Source organism: Sorghum bicolor, chromosome 9, assembly GCF_000003195.3.
Source record: "Sorghum bicolor cultivar BTx623 chromosome 9, Sorghum_bicolor_NCBIv3, whole genome shotgun sequence".
Taxonomy (NCBI): domain Eukaryota; kingdom Viridiplantae; phylum Streptophyta; class Magnoliopsida; order Poales; family Poaceae; genus Sorghum; species Sorghum bicolor.
Window position 1 is genome coordinate 6,220,057 of NC_012878.2, and position 20,528 is coordinate 6,240,584.

Below are 20,528 nucleotides of genomic sequence, written 5' to 3' on the forward strand. Positions count from 1 at the left end.
GCTTAGTATCTTTGCCCTTTTTCTTGTATTTTTGTCTGAAGTCTTGGGGGAAAAAATTGCATGACTGTTCTCTTCTTTCGCTTTCTTTGCAGTTTATAGTACGCATCATTTTATTTTAACATCCATCGACTTGCGTCAAAAAGTTAATCAACCTATAACTTTGATGCTGAATTGACTGACGTATATCTTTTGTTGCCAACTATCCATGTCATGTTGAAATTCTGTGATGTTCATAAAGTTCATGAAAATCTTCCTTGACATTACCAAGCTAGCTCACAAAATAATGGCTGGTTGTAATTATATTTGTTTAGCTCATAATTACTGTCTCTTCTAATGAAAATAACAAAGTGGCTTTACATATTAGAATAAAATGGAATGCATTTCTAAAACTTATGAGTGATTTTTTGCACCTATTTGAAAACAACATCTGCAACTTTTTTGGATCCACCACTAGTGAATGATGGACAAAGCAGGCCATCATCCCTAGTGTTCTTGGAACAAGACACATTATATGTTGTGATAATGAGATTTTGAGTGGCAATAAGGTCATTCATCATTGGTGTAACACAAATAGGAAGTTGTTAATGTGCAATTCATTATGACTTCAAAGTTTGTGACTCCTCTCCCAAGCGTCTTCCTCGCGCTCTTTTCTCGTGTGCTCCTTCATCGCTCTCAACCATCTCTTCCACCATCGGTTTGGCACCTCCAACCACCTCATACCCCTTTTGCCTCCCATTGATGATGCCTCGACCTTGTTATCTCCCTCGTCATAGGGCCATCTGTGTCTACACACGCCACGATGCCCATTGCCCTCCTCCTAGCTCTAGTGACAACGACACCTCGCTACATCGCTAAGCCTCAACCCATCCCATGTCATAGCCATTGCCTTTCAAAACCTCTTCTAAAGCCATTAGTGATCCTTGGGACTTTAACCCCCGGATCTTTTGCTAGAAGTGGTCGTTACATGTATGTGGCCTTGAGGACACTAGAATTTGTTCCATGGTTCCAAGTCAATTTAACCTATGCGGTGTTTGAATACATGTAAGGAATGGGATAGGGAAACGAGTAGGAAATAAGTGAGGTGGGAAGCAGTCACAAGGGACAAAAAGAGAAAGAGAGAGAGAGAGAGAGAGAGAGAGAGAGAGAAGAAAACAAATGGAGCTCACATTGAAAGGATCAAGATGCCCAAGAGGGGGGGTGAATTGGGCTTCTCTAAAAATTTAAGCAACCTATAAGCTCCAACTCACCCCCTTGTGCCTAGTGTGACTAGAGAGCTACCGGATAAAAGTTTTCAACCTAGTTCCAATCCTATTCTAGCATGGCAATTCTAAGAATGTAAAAACACAAAGTAAATGCTAGAAAGTAAAGGAGTAGTGGAAGAAAGTGCTCGGCGATGTTTTGCCGAGGTATCGGAGAGTCGCCACTCTTCACTAGTCCTCGTTGGAGCACCTGCGCAAGGGTCTTGCTCCCCCTTGGTCCGCGCAAGGACCAAGTGCTCTCTACGGGCTGATTCTTCGACACTCCGTCGCGGTGAATCGCCCAAAATCGCTCACAAGCTTGACACGAGCCACCCACAAGAACTCCGGGCGGTCTTCGTGCCTCCAATCACCACCGAACCGTCTAGGTGATGGCAATCACCAAGAGTAACAAGCAAAGAACTCTCACTTGACCCAAACAAGGCACTAGAGAGTGGTGGATGCACACTTGACTCTTGGAATTCAACTAGAGAAGGATTCTCACAAGAAATCACTCGAATCTCAATCCTCTCTAGGCTCTTGCTACTCTCTTGCTCCACAACAAGTTTCTCAGATGTTCACATGGGAAAGAGACCTCTCATGGACGAGGTGGAGTATAAATACTCCCCACGAAGTCCAAAGGTCAGCCAACCGTTTTCCACTAAAAACGGGGTCACCGGACGCTCTGCACGATCGTCCGGTGACACTTCAACGACTAACTGTACTGTCTCTGACAGGTCACCGGACGCTACTTCCCAGCGTCCGGTGGCACCGTCCGGTGCTCCGGGGAGTTTTACAAACTCCCTGAGTTTAAGACCGGACGCTACCCGGTGCGTCCGGTGCTAGCGTCCGGTGCTCGGGGAAGGTTTACAACCTCCCTGGGTATGGGACCGGACGCTGCCCGGTGAGTCCGGTGCTAGCGTCCGGTGTCTAACCCTAGGCACCACGCCCTCTAACGGCTAAGTGACCTCACCAGACGCACTCACAGAGCGTCCGGTGCCTACTTAGGCACCCTAACTTCGTCGAAACGCGATCGTTCCAAAACGAAGTTGGTTCCTCTCGATCTAAGGACTATCTCTGAGCTGCCTAGTGCTAGGTTTACCAAGTGTGCACCACACCTAAACCTAAAGTCTTGCCTAAGTCAAGCTACTAGATCAAAGCCCCTCTTAATAGTACGGTCAAAGGAAAACAAAGTCCTAAACTGCTCTAAGTGCCCTTCTTTACCATATGGCACTTAGACCTAGTCTAGTCTTGACGATGTCCAACCATCTTTTGAAAACCGAAACGATTTCCACTATTAAGTAGGCATGTACGTCCCTGTTCATCGAGTACCTAATACCATGACCTCACTAATGACTTTGCCTCTGCAAAACACATGTTAGTCAAATCATTAGGGGCCTTAAGTTTGACCACTTGTCTTATTCAAAAAATTTATGCAAAAATAGTCAAATTTAAGTCATTCTTGAAGAATTTTAATTAATACACCAAGTCACGACAAATGAAGTGATATTTTGCACAACTTTTTAAATAAGACAAGTGGTCAAATTTGATGTCAAAAAAAATCAAACGTCTTATAATTTAGGATGAATTAAGTATATCATAGCCATCCATTCTTCATATCTCATTTAATCCTAGCTATTCATTTATTTTCCTTTCTCTATCGTATCCCTATGTCTCAATATCCAAACGGCGCCTTATTCTCCTACTATGCGGGTCCGCATTTCCCACGAACCAAATACCACCTATGGGCTTAATATTCATAAATTGGGCTGAAACTTGGAAGGCCCAAAGTGGCTGGGCCACGCACGATTAGTCAAACAAAGCCCAACAAGTCTCGCCAGATCTGACGCTCCGAAACCAACCCACCTCCATTCGTGGGTGCCCGTCTCGACTGCCCCGCCCCCACTCCCAACTCCGGCGACTGCCGCGCGCCCACCATGGCCGCTCGCCGGAGCACCAGCTCCACCCGACGCGGCCTCCTCCCCGCGCTCCTTCTCATCCTCTGCTCGTCCCTCCCGCACTTCGCCGCCGCATACCGCCCAGGCGACATCGTCCCGATGCTCCGCTCGGGACAGTACCACGGGGTAATCCAATCGACCTCAACCCTTACTCAAGGCAGCGAGTGTGGAGCTATTCCGGTTCGTGTTTGTCTGATCTGTGCGTTTTCTTGGCGTGGTTTTGCAGTCGAGGACGGTGTGGTTCGACGTGGTGGGCCGCCACTGCCCAGCCTTCGCGGTCAACCGGGAGGTGAGGCTTTCTTGGAACAGATCGAAGGCTCCATCTCTGGGGTTGCTTCTGTGGGGAGGTTTTTGGTTTGATTGAGGTTTTTGTGCAGGTGCTGATGCCGATCCCAAAGCCGACGGGGTTCACTGGTGCTGATCCCTACAAGATGTGAGTAACATCTCTCTAGATATCGCAGTATATGGACATGTCTGAGACTGCACTGCACCTTCTGAATTATGCATTAGTATCATACGATGCTTAATGTGGTTTTGTGAATTGTTCGATTTTATCAGGGCTATTTAGGTCTTGCCAAGTTGACTAGTAGTTTCTAAAAATGCAAGATGCTAGAATTGTTAGATGTTGTACAAGTGTTTTTTCTCTGGATGAGAAATGAAGTTTTGTCTTGTTCTTTCTCAATGACAGCATGGTTGTAGATGTGCTGTACCTGTGAGTAAATAATCAAAAAGGTGGTTAGGTCCTTTCACCTCATGATTCTTTTGATTGCAGAGGATTTAAATCCTGGAACTAATTAGCAACACATTACTGGATGGATGTGATAGAAAGGTTTTGCAATATATAACTATACCATATTAAACCTTCGTCGAACACAAAGGCTCATAAGGGTTAGGTTAGGGCTGTAACTCCTCTCAAATTGAACACTCTAGAACTTGGCAGAGAAAAATCTGCAATATCCCTCTGAGTAAAGTGTGATATGATGCACGTTTGAAGGCCGACATGTAGTGTAGATTATATTATGTACTACACTTTTCTTTAAATGGACTGAATTGGACCAGAGAAATGACAATGACTGAATATGATAAGGTTACACCACTTTGTATGCCTTTTGTTCAATTATTGTTTTTTGATGAGGCTATCTTTGCAGAAGTATGTTTGTCTTACCTTATAACTATGCAGAACATTTCAAATTGGACATGAAAAGTTCCATGTTCCTTGGCTTTATGTTATAAATCGCAAGACCTCTGAAGTTCCACTGATTGATTTCCATTTGGTGAGGAACACTCCTTGCTTGACTTTTTGTTTACACACTCCTAGTGTGTCTTTTGCATTCTTTTGTTTAATACCATTTGCTGTGGATTTCACAGAAGTACTCTGGAAATGATATACTTGGGGTAACAGCTAAAGTTGTGGACATGCCTCACCACTGTATGTAATGTAGTGTCTGTCCTTATTACATTTATTTTGGTGCATGCCATTTATACTCACTTTATAAAGTTTGTGTCCAAATTATGTCTAGGTTCTAGATCTGCCAACTAAAAAGCCTGTGATGAGGGCTTTCATCATTGTCATCTATTGCTGCTTTAGTGCTTTTCAATACGTATGCCAGTGTAGAGTTGTCTTTTACTACGATTAACCCGCTGTGTGCGCTAGCATATTTGAGAATATTAAGTTCTTCACTAATCGCACACGGATTCCCTCTGTCAATCAAGAATACGATTGGCTTGCTTTAACAATTCCTGAGCCTTATATGATATCTACCGGACATGTTTTGAACTCCAATATACTCTAGACATGTCAACTTCGAAGGCTTGCAAACATCATAATGAAATGCATCATCTTGTTTGTTACATCTGCTCCTTTTCTTTCCTCTTTGTCCTGTGTGAATGTGAGCAGTAAGTTTCATATTAAGATAGATATTATGATATACATGTGTCTTACATGGCCGATCTAGTACCCTACCCACTGACCATTTCATTCACTGGCAGACGTGGAAGTTCATCCTGACATAAAGAAGAATTTCTGGGATCTACAGAAGTGGCCAAAATATGTTCTTGTTAGATATACATGGTATATATTTGTATCTGCTTTATTTGTGAATGAGCATAAATGTAACCTTCTGCAGTAAACATTGCCAACTTTGAAGAATACCGTTAACACTTGAATTCATATTCAGGGAGGAGCAATCTGAGATAGATGTTGCTGGAGGATTTTATGTGTTATTTGGATCCGGTGAGTCCATTCGCTAATTCAGATAGCTTCCATGTAGCTAAGTCCCTAAGTTGTGTTGGTTTTAGTTTCTCTCTTACCCTTTGAATTGGAGCCTACCTTATCCAATGGACAACTGACCAAACAATTTATGGTGTTTTGTTCTGATATAACAAAGGCTTAAATTTTCGGATCCTAATTACTTTGGCATTCACACATGCAGGGCTTGTTTTGTCCTTCATCCTTGCAATATATGTCCTACAATCATCTCAAGAGAAGTTGACAAGGTACAATGCTTGCCACATTTATTTTGTTTATGGGAATATATATAGGGTGAATAATAAGTTATTGTGATTTGAACTAAATGCTGGAGATTAGTATCCAACAGCTCCCTATCCAAATAAGCCCTTGGGAAAACTACTTTAAAAGCTGGACAGTTATAAGCACACTATGAATCTGAGGCTTGTCAAGATAACAAGTTTGAAAATATTTTAGCTAGTTTAATTAGAATTAACTCCATTATGATCTTCCATGTTTATCATGTTTTTATGAGCAAGAAACTTGATTCTGTTGTGCAGAAGAACTTGATGAACATGTAGGTGTTGACATTGATACCATGCCATGCTGCTTTGCAGGTTTGTGCGAGAAGCAGTTGCAGATAGTAGCCTCCCAGAGGGAGGAGTTGCAAAGGTCGAGTGACCTATCTACAATGAACTGTCATATTGCTCACTAACTTCAACACTGATCAGAACATCAAGAGATCCACAACAGCCAAGTCTCTTGGATCCGTAACATGTGATACAATAGAACATAATATATATGACGAGCCAGTGGTTTATTTGATTATTTGTTGTGCATGCTCTGAAACCAACTTTGCTGTTCAAGTGGATAAAGATGAAGCATCAGATCCTCCGCATAATTTCATTTCCAGACTGGAGTTTTGGAGTTTTGGTGCTTACTATCTCCCGAGTGACAATTTGGGACTGAATAGATTTTTTTATTTGTGGTTTTGTAGTACCAGTGAGAAATGTAAAAACAGCTGCCCCCAAACCTGTATGATTTGCCTTTGCATCAAGTTATAGATGAGCAAGATACCAAATTAATCTGACAACTTGAAATTTTCACAAGATTCTATTGGAGCTTCGCATCTAGTAGCAAACCATTGTTTGGATCATGAAGGCATCATAATCACTAAAATATGTAACCTTTACATGGAAGAAGTAAACGAAAAATAAGCGTTTCCTTAAATTGACTTCTAATGTACAAAACTTGCATGACAAGAGGTTTAATGAACTGAAAGCAACAAAATTGAACCTATAAATGCTACAAATCTTGGCACATGTCTTGTCCTGATCTTTTTGATACAAAAAGAATGAAGTCTATCTTTGGATATAAGCATGCCATGTCCCAGTTGGAAGTTACAGTAAGAGGATGTGGAGCATATCCAGATACAATCATACAATATCTGCTGTCTAGTTTCAAGGTATATCTGAGAACCCTGAAGGTAACATCCTCCCAAGAAACAGATCCTTTTACCGCTAGTAGATTGTGACGCTAAAGAAGCCCAAAAATGTAACTGAAATGTGTTCATTACACTCTGGGTTGGCTTCCAACCCTACTATCTGCCTACTAAATTGAATCCTGTATGATGCCATCGTCAAGAGGTAGAAATTTTCACTCCCGTGAATACTTTGAGCTCCACATGGGTACCTTCAAAGGCTCGTCATCAACACCACCGCCCCCGTTTTCAGCTTTGCTCAAAGAATCTGAGATCAAAGGGGCTGCCTCGCTTTCTTTCACCTGCAACGAAAAACAGTAGGTGATTACAAACAAGAGACATTATCCCACTTTTACAACTACAAAGAGCCTAGTTTGTTCCATATAAAGTAATTGTAAATTTTTTTTAAAAAAACAGAAAATTCAATGTCCACCACTAAAATAGCACACCTTTCAGGATTGGCTACTCGTATATCATCATATTTACACACTAGGTCACTGCCAATGACAGGTAGGTGGCAAATTCTGAAAGGGCAGCAGAATTTAATGGTGCACACTGAAATTACTAAGTGCATGAGAAAGGTACCTGCTGTGGGGAGACTTCGGTGTTTTTTTGCTGGGTCTCCACTGTGCAGAAGTATGAATACAAGACCATTCCAACTACTGCAATTAGGATTCCAAGTATGTTTCTCCAGCTAAATGGATCGTGAAGCAAAACATAACCAAAGGTAAGAACAAGGCAGGTTTTAAGATGGCCCAGGACTTGGTAAGTAACAGGAGATGTCTTTCCGATCACAAGAAAAGTGCTGAAGTTCACTGAGACCGATATCAAGCACGACAACACGATGAAAAACTGCATACAAGATAAGAGAAAAGTTAGAATATGATGATACCTGTTGGGATATGTGCACCAAAGATGTTTTACTACTCACCACAACTTGAGATGTATAATTAAAAGCAAAGACATTTTGGTTAGTCAAAAAGCCATCAAGAAAGGGGCCAATGAGAAACAGGGTCAGTGATTGGTAAGGGCAAGACTGGTAAAGCAGTTGGGTTGACGAGACCTTGAACTTCTTCTGGATGGTGTTAGTCATCTGATGAACGATTAAGGATTACAGAAACAGACCACAAAACAGAAACTCAAATGCATTAGAGTTATACAGCAAGCAAAAGGAAAGAAGCACTGGGTAATAGGACAAAATACAAGCACATTGACAAGTTCTTGTGTTTAATCATGACAACCTTCTGCTTATTTATAAGAGAGCAGTGTAAAAAGAAATAACAGCAGTTTGATCTCATGTTTTGATGTGAATGAAAACTAACTTTTCTTTGCCTTCTAGAACACTAGAACACCAAGGCTAGCCACATGAAAATAGGAGATGCTGTTGAAAATATGTGCACATCCTACTAAATAATACAAAACATTATCAGGCATTTCAACTTCAGTTTGTGGAAAGTAAATAGGAGCTGCTGCTGAAAGGATACAATTTGAGCAATGCAAGTCGTGATAATTGCCAGCAAGGACAGTATGGATCCGACAGCATTGAGTTGCAGATCAGTGACAGTTGCAACACCAACACCGAGAAGGAGCACAGAAAGGGACATCTGGATACTCCGACTGCAGAGTGAAATAAGAAACATGTTAGCTGATTTTCAAAAAAGAAAATGGTAGCCGAAGATATTATGGAAAAAATGCACAAAATGTATCGAACACAAACCTGAACTTCTTCCTGAAGAAAAGTGTCTCTAAAATGACAGTGCACGGGATGATTGCCAGCTTAGTCATCTAGATATAAAGGCATTTCAACATCAGTTAGGTAGATTGATTATTGTCTAAGGAAGAGGAACACCAATTATTCAACCACAATAAATACTTATAAAAGACCTTGTAAATCTAGTAAAAATAATAATCTAAAAAATGTGTCTAGCACAAGCAGAGTGGATGGTACATAAAGTTGAGAAAAAAGTGTATCGTACATTGTGTCAAGAAAAAAAAAGGGGGGGCATATTGTGTAAAAAAAGGAGTGTATGGTACATGACAACGAGAACATAACTTTTTTCTCGACCTCTACATGAGTACTACCATCTATAGAAAATAAGTATTACTGATGCAGTACCAGAGTACCAGGCAAGTAATAAGTGCAGAATCAGAGTGAAATATATAGGAAATTCTGACTGGTGCAAGAATTACATTAAGAAGATAACTATGTACCTGGTAAAACCCAACAGAGTTGAAGCCAAGACTCAAGTTGAGGAGTCCAATGGAGATTCCATTAAGTACTCCAAATCCCATGACAGTTCTTGAATCGAAAGGCTTATGCTCAAAGAACTTCATCCACAATGCTACATGAAGGGAGCAGAATGTAACCAGCAGATGCCAGCTTGTCAAGGTAGTGGCTGCAAGACAAATACATATTTCACAAACATTAGAAGTCATTTAAAATCAGACTTACGTACAGTACATGTTGATAAAATAAGAACTACTACTCTGTCTGCCGTGAAATGTAAAGACTTCCGCAATTTTTAGGATAACATAGGCAAGGAGTGAAAAAACACATGTACCCCTCAATCAAGCACCTAAATCACATTGACGCAATTAAATACTACAAATTTGGGTAACCGATGCCATAAATGATAGTGTTAAATCCTTTCTATTTTGGTGGATTAGGCCAGAAGTTCTTTACATTTGTGGACAAATTTTGAAAACCAAGACCTTGCATTTGTGGACAAAGGGTGTAGTAGTATCTTATTGCATTGTGATACAAAGTATTAAAATTCAAGGCAGCACAGGACTGAGGCAAATTATGAGTACAAGTCAACCTACGTTATCGTTAAATAAAAAGATCATTATATAAAAACAAAAACGGAAGATACGTCTCCTTACGATGCATGGGTACGTGACTTCTCATGCAAATCAAATGTGTCACCAGCACAAACAAGGATACTCCGTTGTGTCAAGCAACCTATGCAAAAAGCAACCAGGACATGACACCCAACCTCACTCACCAACTACATAGGAGTAACTCTAATCTAGAACATCAAGAGCCATCAAAGCTTTAGCAGAAAGCAAGTTAGCTCCAGGGTCACACATGTTTCACTTTCACCATTCACAATCAAACTGGCAGCAATCAACAACCGCTGAAGTTCCGACAGATACCAAATGGCACTCCTAGTCCTTCCTCGAAGTTATCACTGAAGATAAGCCCTGCAAACACCATCTGAAGTGCTGAACCTTGCGCACACAACTCCAGAACTATAGCCCCAATGGAGCACGCAGATCTACGCGAACCACCGAACGTCCAGCACGAGCATACACACACATATAACAAATCAAGAAAGTGAGGCAGGAAACAGTCAGATCTCACACCGAAGTTAAAGCCGAGGGAGCTCATGAGAGCCTTGTTGCAGATGACAATGGAGACGGAGGACACCACGGAGAGGCTCAGCGCCCCCACCGTCCCCAGCTGGAACTTCTCCCCGCCGACACCCATCTCCGCGGCCCTCGAAACGCAGCAGCAGCACCACCACACCACCGGCACCGACAGACCAACCCGAGGAATGCCCCCGCCGAAAGATCACGAATTTCCAATCGAGCCGCCGGAATCACGCGGCCGGGTGCACCTGCAGCCGAGGAAAGACCCCATTTTGATCAGCAAACCACACCCAGCAAGCGCCCACGAGAAGGCAGGGTCGCGCCCGGTCAGACCTACCGCTCCTCCGTCGGCTTGGGAAACCAAGCAGAGCCCGCGGTCGGATCTGGGCGAGGAGGGGGCGCGAATCTGGGTAGCGCGGCGGCAATGGCGAGGAGATCTGGGGGAGGAGCGGGCGGGATCAAGGCGGTGGCGCTCGTGCCCCTCTCCGGTCTCGCGAATCAGGGACGGGGAGGAGGGTGGTTCTTTATTATATGGCTGGTCGGTCGGTCGCCGTCGGTGAGGAAAGCTGATTAGAGAGAGGGCATTGCTATTGCTGGTATTTTGACTCTGCAGTGGCAGTAATTACTTTGCTAACCTTCAAGATTTTTTTTTGTATGTGGGGCCAGCCTTCTTCCTTTTTCTTTCCTAGAATTGCAAAAACATGCTGAATGGAGAACTAGCTAAAAGCAGCCAGACTCACACGAGGATATACCACTTGAATTGTTGTATCCTCAACTTATCTTGTCTTTTTTTAATCTTGAATTGTATATTTCGTGCGCAACACGAAATGTAGACTCTGGTGATGAAATATTAACGGGTCTTTTTTCTTATTTTGAATTGTATATTTCGTGCGCAGCACGAAATATAGACCTTCGTACATCCTTATATATTAACTGAGAAAAACTCTGAAACCTAACCTCCACCCCTAACACACACGCAGAAATGTCTTTGTTTTTGTCATTTTCATGACTGTTTGGTCATTTTCTACCAAGTGAAATGCTGCTTACTGCCTCCGATTAAGTAGTCATCGCCTTTAGAAAAGAACTATAATCTATAGTGACGCATATCTCTTTCTCAGTGGAATATAATTAATGTTAAGCACTATATTTGTTCTAGGTTGGTGCCTTTCTAGCTTATTTTTTTTACTATAGTATATGTTAACCATGTTAGCACGTTGACACTCTTGATGTCATGACTTACCTTTTTTTTTATTATAGTTCCCTTTCATGGTTAGGTAGCATGTTTACGTTTACTCTATAATGTGCAAAGAAGGCACAAAATGTGTTGCCGAATATGTGGGGCATGTAGTTGTTTGTTCGTGTATATCACCAAGTGGAACACTTTTGCTATATCATATTATATTGTGTTTCTCACTCTTTTCTATTCTTGATTAGACTTTAAGAAGTTCACTCAATAAATCTAGGAAAATAAATAATTGGAGATTTAACGGGTTAGGAGGGAACTGAAGTACTTTTATATGCCTATGCCTATGCCTAAGAGTTCATTCACCCGTGTTATCCTTGTTCGTTTAGGCTTATCAGCCGAATCTGTCAGTCATTCAGCAGTATTTTTTTCTCATAATAAATCAGCCAACAGTACTTTCTACCATAACTTATCATGGAGAATGACGTACAGTAGGTATTACCGATGAGATGATGCTCGACACACTATCATACAAGGATAGTGAGTTGGCAATCGATGGTGACAAATGTAGTGAATAAAAAAGATTGGATTGTAGCGATAAGGCGGTGGATGACGCCACTATAAATATCCGCCACTATAAATATCGGATACACCGACATATATATATATATATATATATATATATATATATATATATATATATATATATATATATATATATATATATATATATATATATATATATATATACACACACACACACACACACACAAGAGGGATGTAGAAGATAGTTCAAATCACAAATTTAAGGCATTTTTTAGTTGGAATAAACAAACTTTATATTTTTTTAAAAAATAGTTACAAATTTGTATCTGTCAGAAAAAAAACTCCCATAAATATATGTAAAATGTTGTTGAGCTGGAAATGTGAAGAATGACCCGCATCTGTTGTTTTATGTGGACTTGATCTCCAGTCTCTCGCCACTGACATATAAATTCAAACTGAACCCACCTTCTCATCACATGTGGATCCAATTTAAAATTCGTGAAATATACCACATTCACTAAAAAACGTGCAAATACTATTGTTTTGCCACTCACACAACCGGATGGATCCGACGTGACCGTGTTCCTTGAACATGATCGGACACAATTAATGTAACCAAAGAGTATTATGGGGAGGTTTGACTAAAGTGGTTGCTTGAAAGTTGGATCTAATAATAGAGCAACACAAGCCAACAAAAGGTTGGCAGGTAGCCTCTCACTGGGTGTGGGTGGTCTTCTTCTTGGCCTCATTTCCATGGGGAAGCAAAGAAAAAATGGTAGGGAGCAGCCAGCTAGAAGAAAAAACATACCATGTGGATCAGTTGACCATGTGCCCTGCTGTGATCAAATTAAAACCATGCATCGGCCGTTCCTGCGCGATCCGACGGTCGACGTGGCTCTTACCCTGTGCAGTGCTACTGGTTAGTTTATCTTATTGGCCTCATTTCCATGAGAGTTATGGGGGCTTAATTTGGTCATGGATCCAATGCTGCTCTTTGTTTTATGCTACTACCGGAGCAGAGCTCATGTGCCTGGTAATTAAGTTAGCCTTGGTCAGGCCAGTAGCACAACTAGGTAAACTCTCAAGTGTGTGTTTTCTACTGCAAGTCTGCAAGTGTATGGACAGCAAAGCTACTGTATATAGAGAGAGCATTGACCAAAGTACTCTTTCACTATTTTCTTTGCTGGAACATTAGTACCCATTATTAGCATGATGCTAACCTTTGCAAGATGCAAAGGATCAATAATTTTGGTAACAAGGTTCCTTGCTTTACCCCTACTTGTGCCGTTTGGTGAAGATCCTTTTTGTTCAAGAAAGATGTGTTTGGCTGGCCTGCCAGGAAAGGGAGAGGTTTGGTAGTAGTGTGAATGAATATGGTTGCGAGCTCATGAGCCCTTGCTTTTGGTCATCTTTTGACATGTGAGCAATTCACTTGTTGATGCCCTGTCCAGCTTGGAAAAGGCCGTCTTCCATGTGCTGAAAGCACAAAAACTCAAAATAATGTTAGATATGACTTGGAAGCTGATTCCCATTCCCTCATATAACTTTTCCTATTTTCTCTTTTCATACAACACAAGAACACCTCTTTGGCTATTTCGTTGATAATCTGATTCGAGTTGTTTTTGAGTCAGTTTTATGTAGTCATCGCGGTCCCGACTGAATAAATTCGGTTGAGGAACCAGTAGAAGCACATCATCACACTTACTAGACGTAGATCTAAATTAATAGATGTTCCTATTCTCTTCATTTGAAATCAAGGAACAGTTGTGATGTGATGGATTCTACAAACGTATATTATCCTGACCAGTGACTAGGCAATGGTCCACATCAAGGACGTACTAGTTTCTTCAGTCTTGGCATAAGTTGGTACCAAACCTAACTAGTACAAGCAATAGCTGATACAAAACCGAGGAGTGTGTTCTTGGTGCTTTCACATTACTAACATGGCTGTGAGGCCCATGCTGAGAGGCCACCGAACTGTGATGTTATATTCCTAACATGGCTGGATTCAGTTAAGCTTCCTGCAGACAAGTTTCATGTGGCAAATAATCATACACATTTCTACATCAGCATAACTAAGGAAAATACAATATATACAAAACAAACTTTCCATGGTGGAAAGAAAAGCTAGCCTTGTTTGACCATAAAGCAAAACTATCGTTTTTAGCTATTGTGTGCTTCCAATTCCTATAAAGTAAAAGAAAAGTTTTGAATTTAGTTACCATTGGAAATAAACTTCTTTGTATCTACAGGTCTACACCCATACTCCCCATAGATCCTTCACTCATATTCATTCAATAGGAATACTTATGAGCCTCGCTACGGTACTCCCGTGAAATAAATCTGAGCCCTTCATTTTAGAAAACGGTAAAACAATTAACTAAAGGGAAAAAAAGAGACAGAACCAGCAAAATTATTAGTTTTAGATGGAAAATTATATCAACGTACTGTCCATGCACCTAATTACGGGAACGAAGTATGATTTGACATGCACAGCGAATCATCTTCACATAATTTGAGTATTAGAAAATTATATTACATTTGTGTTTTTTCTTTAGGGCGTGGTGCCTAAATGTGTCCGAGTGGGGAAAGAGCCCTTGTATAACTAAAGTTCAGAAGGCTGGATTCCACACACGAAACACAACAACAGCCTTCTGAATCCTTCTATCCCGCAAATACTAGCAAATTGCGCCTAGGGCCTCAGTTGGTGATATTCCTTTTCATGCTCGCTGCATGAACAATTTCCTAGACCTGTGAAATTTGGGGAGTTCATAGATTTCATTTCCAGGCTTTAGATGTCATGACCTGACGTCCATAAATGTCCATCGTCCGTGTTAGCAGGATTGTCCTCAGTCAACCTCAACGCCTACTTTTGTGTCTAGAGCACAGGTAAGATCTGAACTGACTCCTGCAGCCCGTCACCTTTCTCTGTCCCTCGCATATAACAGGCCTAACTCAGAAGAGTCAAACCTATGCTTCTGCCGAACACATCTGAGATTGACAAGAGAGTTCTCATGTGCAGTTCAGTTATTGACCACATAAAGTTGTGACTGAATAGCTGAAAAAGATGAAGGCTCAAGCATATCATAACATCCATAACATTCAACAGTTGACAACAAGAACAAAAGCCATAGGAGCATAAAGGAACAACATGAATATCCCATCCCATTACATTCTACACAGGTACCACAGAATTCTTAATAACAGGCTTCACGGCACAAGTTGCGAAAGAACAAGGCTAAAAATAGAACAGACCCAGAGACAAGCAACTGTGCAATTCATTGGCAAACCGGCATTGTTCATTTATCAGGTTGCCATCACAACCGGCCTGTGGCCTTGCAACAGCTGCCTCAGCTCCTGATACCCGCTGCGGTAGTGTTCAATGGAGAAGCAGAGCTGCCTGATGGCCTCCCGCTTTCCCTCTGCACTCTCGGATATCACAAGCTTCTGCTTCTCTACCTCTTCTTCCAGCTCAGAAACCTGAGTCCGCAGCTCTGACAAGGACCTGTGTGCAGTGTCAAACTCTGCCATCAGCTTGGCATGCTCAAACTGAAGCTGAGTTAAGTGGTCATCCATCTGCTTCATCTTTTCGTCACGAGTCGTAATATCAGCTAGCAGTTTGGCCAACTCATCATCAACTGTGGCTTTCTCAGATGACAATAATTCAAGCTTTCTCCTGAGATCAGCAATATCTTGATTGAGGACAGAAATCCGCTTCTCATTTTCAAGAGATTCTTCTTCCTTGTCAGCATAAACTTGCATAAGCTCTGCTGCCACAGCGGACAATTTGTTTTCAAGAGAAGCGTTTGCCTCAGATAACTTCAAAAGATCTGCAGTAAGAGAGGACTGCTCATGTGAATGTTTCTCCAAAGATTCAGACATAACCTGCTCCAGCTGCTTCATCTGGTCTTCAAGTACTGATTTCTCTTCTAAGGCTCTTTCTAGCTGGGCTTCCAGGTTCTTGATAGTTTCTGGTAGCTTTGCAGCCTCTGTACCTGAGACCTCAAGGGCCCTTAAAAGTTGTTCAAATTCGTTAGCACGTTCTTTGAGCACTTCTTTCTCCTCTGCAACCTTTTCTAATCCTTCTTGTTTATTCCTTATTATTTCTTGCAGCCTAACTATCTCGGAAGCTGAATATTCTAAGCTGTGAGCTGCCTGCTCAAGTTCTTTAATCCGAGACTTGAGCTGCAATTTCTCCTGTGAATTTTTTTCTAGGTCACCTTCCATATTCTTGATGACTGCATGGAGCTTTGTAAGCTCATCCTCGAGAGTAGACTTATCATGCAAATACTTCTCTGAGAGTACTCCAAGCTCATCCTTGCACTTATCAATTTCAAGATCACGATGTGCCAATTCAACCTCAAACTGCTTAGCAGCTGAGGCCATTGCACCTTTCAGCATTTCAATCTCATTTTTGCGCTCAAACAGCGCAGCTTCCAATGTTTCCTTTTCGCTGTTGACTTCTGTTGAGCTCTCTAAAGCAGAATCCCTTTCTTCTGGATCCTTCTGAAGGTTGTTGGATTCCACATCTGAAATATGCAGTTTTTCTTCATGTTCAGCAACTTTTGAGTTGGTACTCAAATCACTCTGGCAATGTGCATGCTTTTCCTCTAAAGCATCAAGCTTTCCCCTTGCTTCTTGAAGCTCTTCTTCTAGCTCATTAATTTTTTGGCTCAGGGCATAAAAAATACTGCCATTTTCCTCTTTGGCCTCATCAAGCTCTGAATCAGAATCTGAAGATGATGAAGACCTTTCACTACCCTTCTTTGATACATCAGAGCTAACGCCAGAGCCAATGGAAATATCAAGGAAATCTGGTCCAGGCTTTTGCTTTTGCTGTGGCATATTTTCTTGCATGTCGTACTCTGGAGATGAGGAACATTGTGTCTCAGAATCTGATTCAGAGACACCAAAAGAGCCATATGATTGAAGAGATGATGGAATGTTTTTGCGCAGTTCTCCAGTTACACTGTCATATCGCGCAGCAAGAGCACGATACATGCGATAGAAGTTCTCCACATGAGTAATAAGTAAAGGCCGCTTCTCGTAAAATGCCTCAGCTTTTTCTGCAGAGAACTCTCCTTCACCAATGAGCCCCAGCATTTGTTTCACCTGCTTTTCCATTTCTGTCCATTTAAAAAACACTTATATTCAGAAAACAACCAGGCATGCCTAACTAGAGTGGGTAATAAGTATTAAAATAAAAAAGACTGAGGCACTATAAACCATCTTGTGTAGCAAAGAATAACATGTCAGATTGTTTGGTGAGCATACAAGATCATAGTCCTTACCTTCTAGATTCTCAGAGAGCCACTTAGAATTTTGTGAACTAATATGACTGTCCCACCACCATGAGCGGGATTTTCCTGACTGCGCCTTTCTCTTCATCTAAACCAAAATAAACGAAAATCTCCTCTGATATGCAGACCTAATTGAGATTCAAAAGGAACAACAGTGAGTAGTTAAAAAGGGTCTGCATGATGACTATCCTTGTTAAGAAAGCTGCAAGTGCAGGAGAAAAAGAAACCCATGTAATCTATAAGAAATTTAAGACAGTTGAATAAATCATTCCAATAGTCATAATAATGTAATCCATGAAAGAAAGGGAAAAATAAGTAGTAAAAAACTTTAAAACACAGAAACATGTAAACTGCTCCCACAAGCCCATAACAAGTTATGGTATTAGTTTCAGTTCCAATCAAGTAACTACAAACTTACCTATATAAACAAAATAAATATATGCAATGCTCTAGCCAACAGAGTCCATCTTGCCAGCTCTATAGAACATGGCAATTACTAATAATTTGTCTGAGAAAAGAGCAGCCTTGTCCTAGAAATAAGGATGGCAAGCAGCAGGACTAGAATTCAGATGCAAAATGCCAGGGACCAGAAAAATGTCACATAATAGCTACCAAGAAGAGGCAAGGAATCATTTCACTGTGATCTTATCACTTATCAGCATCGCTGTCATGAAGCCCATGAGAAGCAATAATCTGTTATCCGAAAAAATAGTAGCATAAAAGCATTGAACGACAGTGACCCTTTCTCTTCCTAAAAGGAAACATACTACTTTAAGAAGACTTCTGAAAAAGAGATAGCATGTGCATTCTGATTTTAGAGTAAATATATCAGGATTAACATAAGAGAGGGTCAGCGACAAATAAATTTTATGCTTTGTGAGCAGTCTTGTCAGAAAAGTAAATAAAATATACATGTATATTGGGGACATTTAGAAACTGATGACAGTGAAGCTGATCAGACCTTGTAGAACAATCAATTCTTTACATTATGAACAGGTTGGGACTTGCTTATCACAACTGACAAGTCCAAGTGCAAAAGACACAGCAACTACAGCTCTAGAGCTGTTAGGTAGGTCAGGGAACTGGATTCAATGAACTGGGAATGAACTGAAACATAGACAAGAAGAATGGACAACACAAAGCACTACCCCACATTGATCAACACCTGAGGGTTGAAGCAAGACGCCGCAAACTCGCGACCAAAAATGCACTTGTCAATGTCCAGCGATGTAACAAATGAGGCCACTCAATTTAATACTATTAAGTATCTGGGATCCACAAAACAAACATAGCAGGGACGGGCACATGGAAGCCTGAGGTGATTGTCATTATCCCTGAGCGATCAGTTCCATCGAGTAATAAACAGAAAATAAAGCTATCAGTTTCCAGCTGCGCAAAATGACTAATTTAATGCGTGACTGAAGAAGTAACGTGTTTGCATTTTTTCTGTTTTCCAATCAATGAATACATGCACTTATATCAGGTAAAAAAAAGGGGGAAATCTGTCGGATTTTAAACTGAGAAAATGTTATCCCCGTTCATTTGTAGGTGGTACCAGTATTTTAAACTAAGAGAATGTTATCCCCGTTCCACTTCCACCCATGGGAACATGGGACAAACTGGTGCCATTCCTAGCCCATGCCTGCGAAGGATCCAGGTAACTTTGCCTATGGCCACAAATGGTACTGCCGACATTTCAGATGCACGCAAAGTTGTTGGAAATTTCCATTTGCACAGCAAAACTAAGGAATGAGCACAGATGAGCTAAATGAATCGCTGCCAGATTGGTGCTTAAAGGTAAATGAATCGCTGCCAGATTGGTGCTTAAAGGCTGCTACCTAGGATAAGACAGCAATCTAAATAAGACCAGTACTCCCGGCCACAATCCCAGTAGCAGCATTCACTCTTGAAACGGTCGAGAATTCAAGACAGCACAGAAGAAGCATCCTTGGATGGCTCCTGGGAAGCACAGCATGGACCGAATTCCCCTCCCCTAGGCTGAACAGATCGGAGCCGCGGGCAAGACGAGCGAAGCGAACAACAGTGGCATCACTCCCTAAGGGGCAGCAAGATTTCGTGAAGAGAAGAGACGGATGCCATGCCCCAGAATCATCATCAGTGCTGCCGGACGCGACGATCGTCCGCGCAACCCCCAGAACTAGTACGCATATACTAACCAAATCGAGAAGCAGAGATGGACAGCAATCCAGAGAAGCCGAGATTCCGAGAACACCGCGAGAAGAAGAACGAAGAAGCGGAAAAGCCCCGCGTCACAAATCCACCAACAACAATCGACAGAAGAGGGCGAGGAGGAGGGGCTGGGGGACGGCAGGCATTACCGGAGCTCGCAGATCAACAGCAGCAGCAACGCGCCCAGGGAGGGAGGGAGCTGCCGGCTGCGGTTCTCGAGCGCAGCGGCGGTTCCTGTTCCTCTGGCACGCACGGAACTGCGGCGGAATGGTGGGGGTCGAGAGCGAGCGAGCGAGCGAGCGCTAAAGCCCAGAACCCGCCGGAGCGTTAGCGCGCATTTTTACCTTAATGCCCCTGACGCCTCACGCGCTGCCGAGCTGGAGGCGTTTAGTTTTAGTTTTAGGTTAATATAATTAATCAAGCAGTGGGAGGAGGAGGAGGCAAAGAAAAAGGGTTAACGGCGCTAATTTAATTGCGAGGGAGAGGGGGGCTTCCGTGGTGGGTCCCACGAGGGCCGGGGCCGGGCCGCCGGTTCTGCTCGCGGGGACACCGCAAAACGGGAAGGAAAAGCCTGGGATCGCGGTGGCACGGCCGGCCCCCCAGGCAAGCATAGGATCCTCCATTTCCCCAACCTGTGGGCCTTGCGCCCCCCTGCTACGGCCGCTGCCGGTCTTCAGGCCTTGTTTAGCTTCCGAAATTATTTTTTTGGGTTTTGTAGCACTTTTGGTTTTATTTGGCAATTATTATTCAATTATAGACTAACTAGGCTCAAAATATTCGTCTCGCAAATTACAGATAAACTGTGTAATTAGCTGTTTTTTTTATCTATATTTAATACTTCATGCATGTACTGCAGGATTCGATGTGACAGGAAATCTTGAAAATTTTTGCGAACTAAACAAGGCCTCAGGCTCCGTTTGCTTATCATGTAATAAGTGTTTTTTTCATACAATAAATCAACGAATAATATTTTTAGTCACGCTAGTATTTTTTATATATAATAAATTAATGAACAGTACTTTCACTTATGACTTTTT

The 20,528-nt window shown here is 41.9% G+C and overlaps 3 protein-coding genes across 5 annotated transcripts; 1 reads left to right on the forward strand and 2 right to left on the reverse strand.

The window, feature by feature from the left end:
• Positions 3,085 to 6,505, forward strand: LOC8071227. The gene is made up of 9 exons (XM_002439306.2): positions 3,085 to 3,319; positions 3,420 to 3,482; positions 3,571 to 3,626; positions 4,374 to 4,467; positions 4,562 to 4,622; positions 5,183 to 5,264; positions 5,371 to 5,426; positions 5,626 to 5,689; positions 6,038 to 6,505. Exons 1-9 carry the CDS (start codon positions 3,173 to 3,175, stop codon positions 6,099 to 6,101), a joined length of 687 nt encoding a protein of 228 aa, XP_002439351.1. The 5' UTR covers positions 3,085 to 3,172; the 3' UTR covers positions 6,102 to 6,505.
• LOC8080933 (UDP-xylose transporter 3) lies at positions 6,624 to 10,841 on the reverse strand. 2 transcript variants are annotated; one of them, XM_002440635.2, is made up of 8 exons: positions 10,610 to 10,841; positions 10,267 to 10,520; positions 9,112 to 9,296; positions 8,618 to 8,685; positions 8,385 to 8,517; positions 7,832 to 7,993; positions 7,486 to 7,752; positions 6,624 to 7,202 (listed from the first exon to the last, which is right to left on the reverse strand). In XM_002440635.2, the coding sequence occupies exons 2-8, from the start codon at positions 10,388 to 10,390 to the stop codon at positions 7,077 to 7,079; spliced, it is 1,065 nt and encodes a 354-aa protein (XP_002440680.1). In that variant the 5' UTR covers positions 10,391 to 10,520; positions 10,610 to 10,841; the 3' UTR covers positions 6,624 to 7,076. The 2 variants fall into 2 exon arrangements, with proteins under 2 accessions (XP_002440680.1, XP_021303168.1); XM_021447493.1 differs by having other exon boundaries at positions 10,606 to 10,800.
• Positions 15,061 to 19,795, reverse strand: LOC8071228 (protein NETWORKED 4A). 2 transcript variants are annotated; one of them, XM_002440636.2, is made up of 3 exons: positions 19,641 to 19,795; positions 17,293 to 17,429; positions 15,061 to 17,127 (listed from the first exon to the last, which is right to left on the reverse strand). In XM_002440636.2, the coding sequence occupies exons 2-3, from the start codon at positions 17,387 to 17,389 to the stop codon at positions 15,308 to 15,310; spliced, it is 1,917 nt and encodes a 638-aa protein (XP_002440681.1). In that variant the 5' UTR covers positions 17,390 to 17,429; positions 19,641 to 19,795; the 3' UTR covers positions 15,061 to 15,307. The 2 variants fall into 2 exon arrangements, with proteins under 2 accessions (XP_002440681.1, XP_021304020.1); XM_021448345.1 differs by lacking the exon at positions 19,641 to 19,795 and adding an exon at positions 17,720 to 19,621.

Coding starts and splice junctions, on each gene's coding strand:
- LOC8071227 (XM_002439306.2), top strand. CDS start 3,173: ATGGCCGCTCGCCGGAGCACCAGCTCCACCCGACGCGGCCTCCTCCCC. Junction 4,468..4,561: donor CACTGATTGATTTCCATTTG/GTGAGGAACACT, acceptor TGGATTTCACAG/AAGTACTCTGGAAATGATAT. Junction 4,623..5,182: donor TGTGGACATGCCTCACCACT/GTATGTAATGTA, acceptor ATTCACTGGCAG/ACGTGGAAGTTCATCCTGAC.
- LOC8080933 (XM_002440635.2), bottom strand. CDS start 10,390: ATGGGTGTCGGCGGGGAGAAGTTCCAGCTGGGGACGGTGGGGGCGCTG. Junction 9,297..10,266: donor CTCCCTCGGCTTTAACTTCG/GTGTGAGATCTG, acceptor TTTGTCTTGCAG/CCACTACCTTGACAAGCTGG. Junction 8,518..8,617: donor TTCTTCAGGAAGAAGTTCAG/GTTTGTGTTCGA, acceptor TTCACTCTGCAG/TCGGAGTATCCAGATGTCCC.
- LOC8071228 (XM_002440636.2), bottom strand. CDS start 17,389: ATGAAGAGAAAGGCGCAGTCAGGAAAATCCCGCTCATGGTGGTGGGAC. Junction 17,128..17,292: donor GCTCTCTGAGAATCTAGAAG/GTAAGGACTATG, acceptor TTAAATGGACAG/AAATGGAAAAGCAGGTGAAA.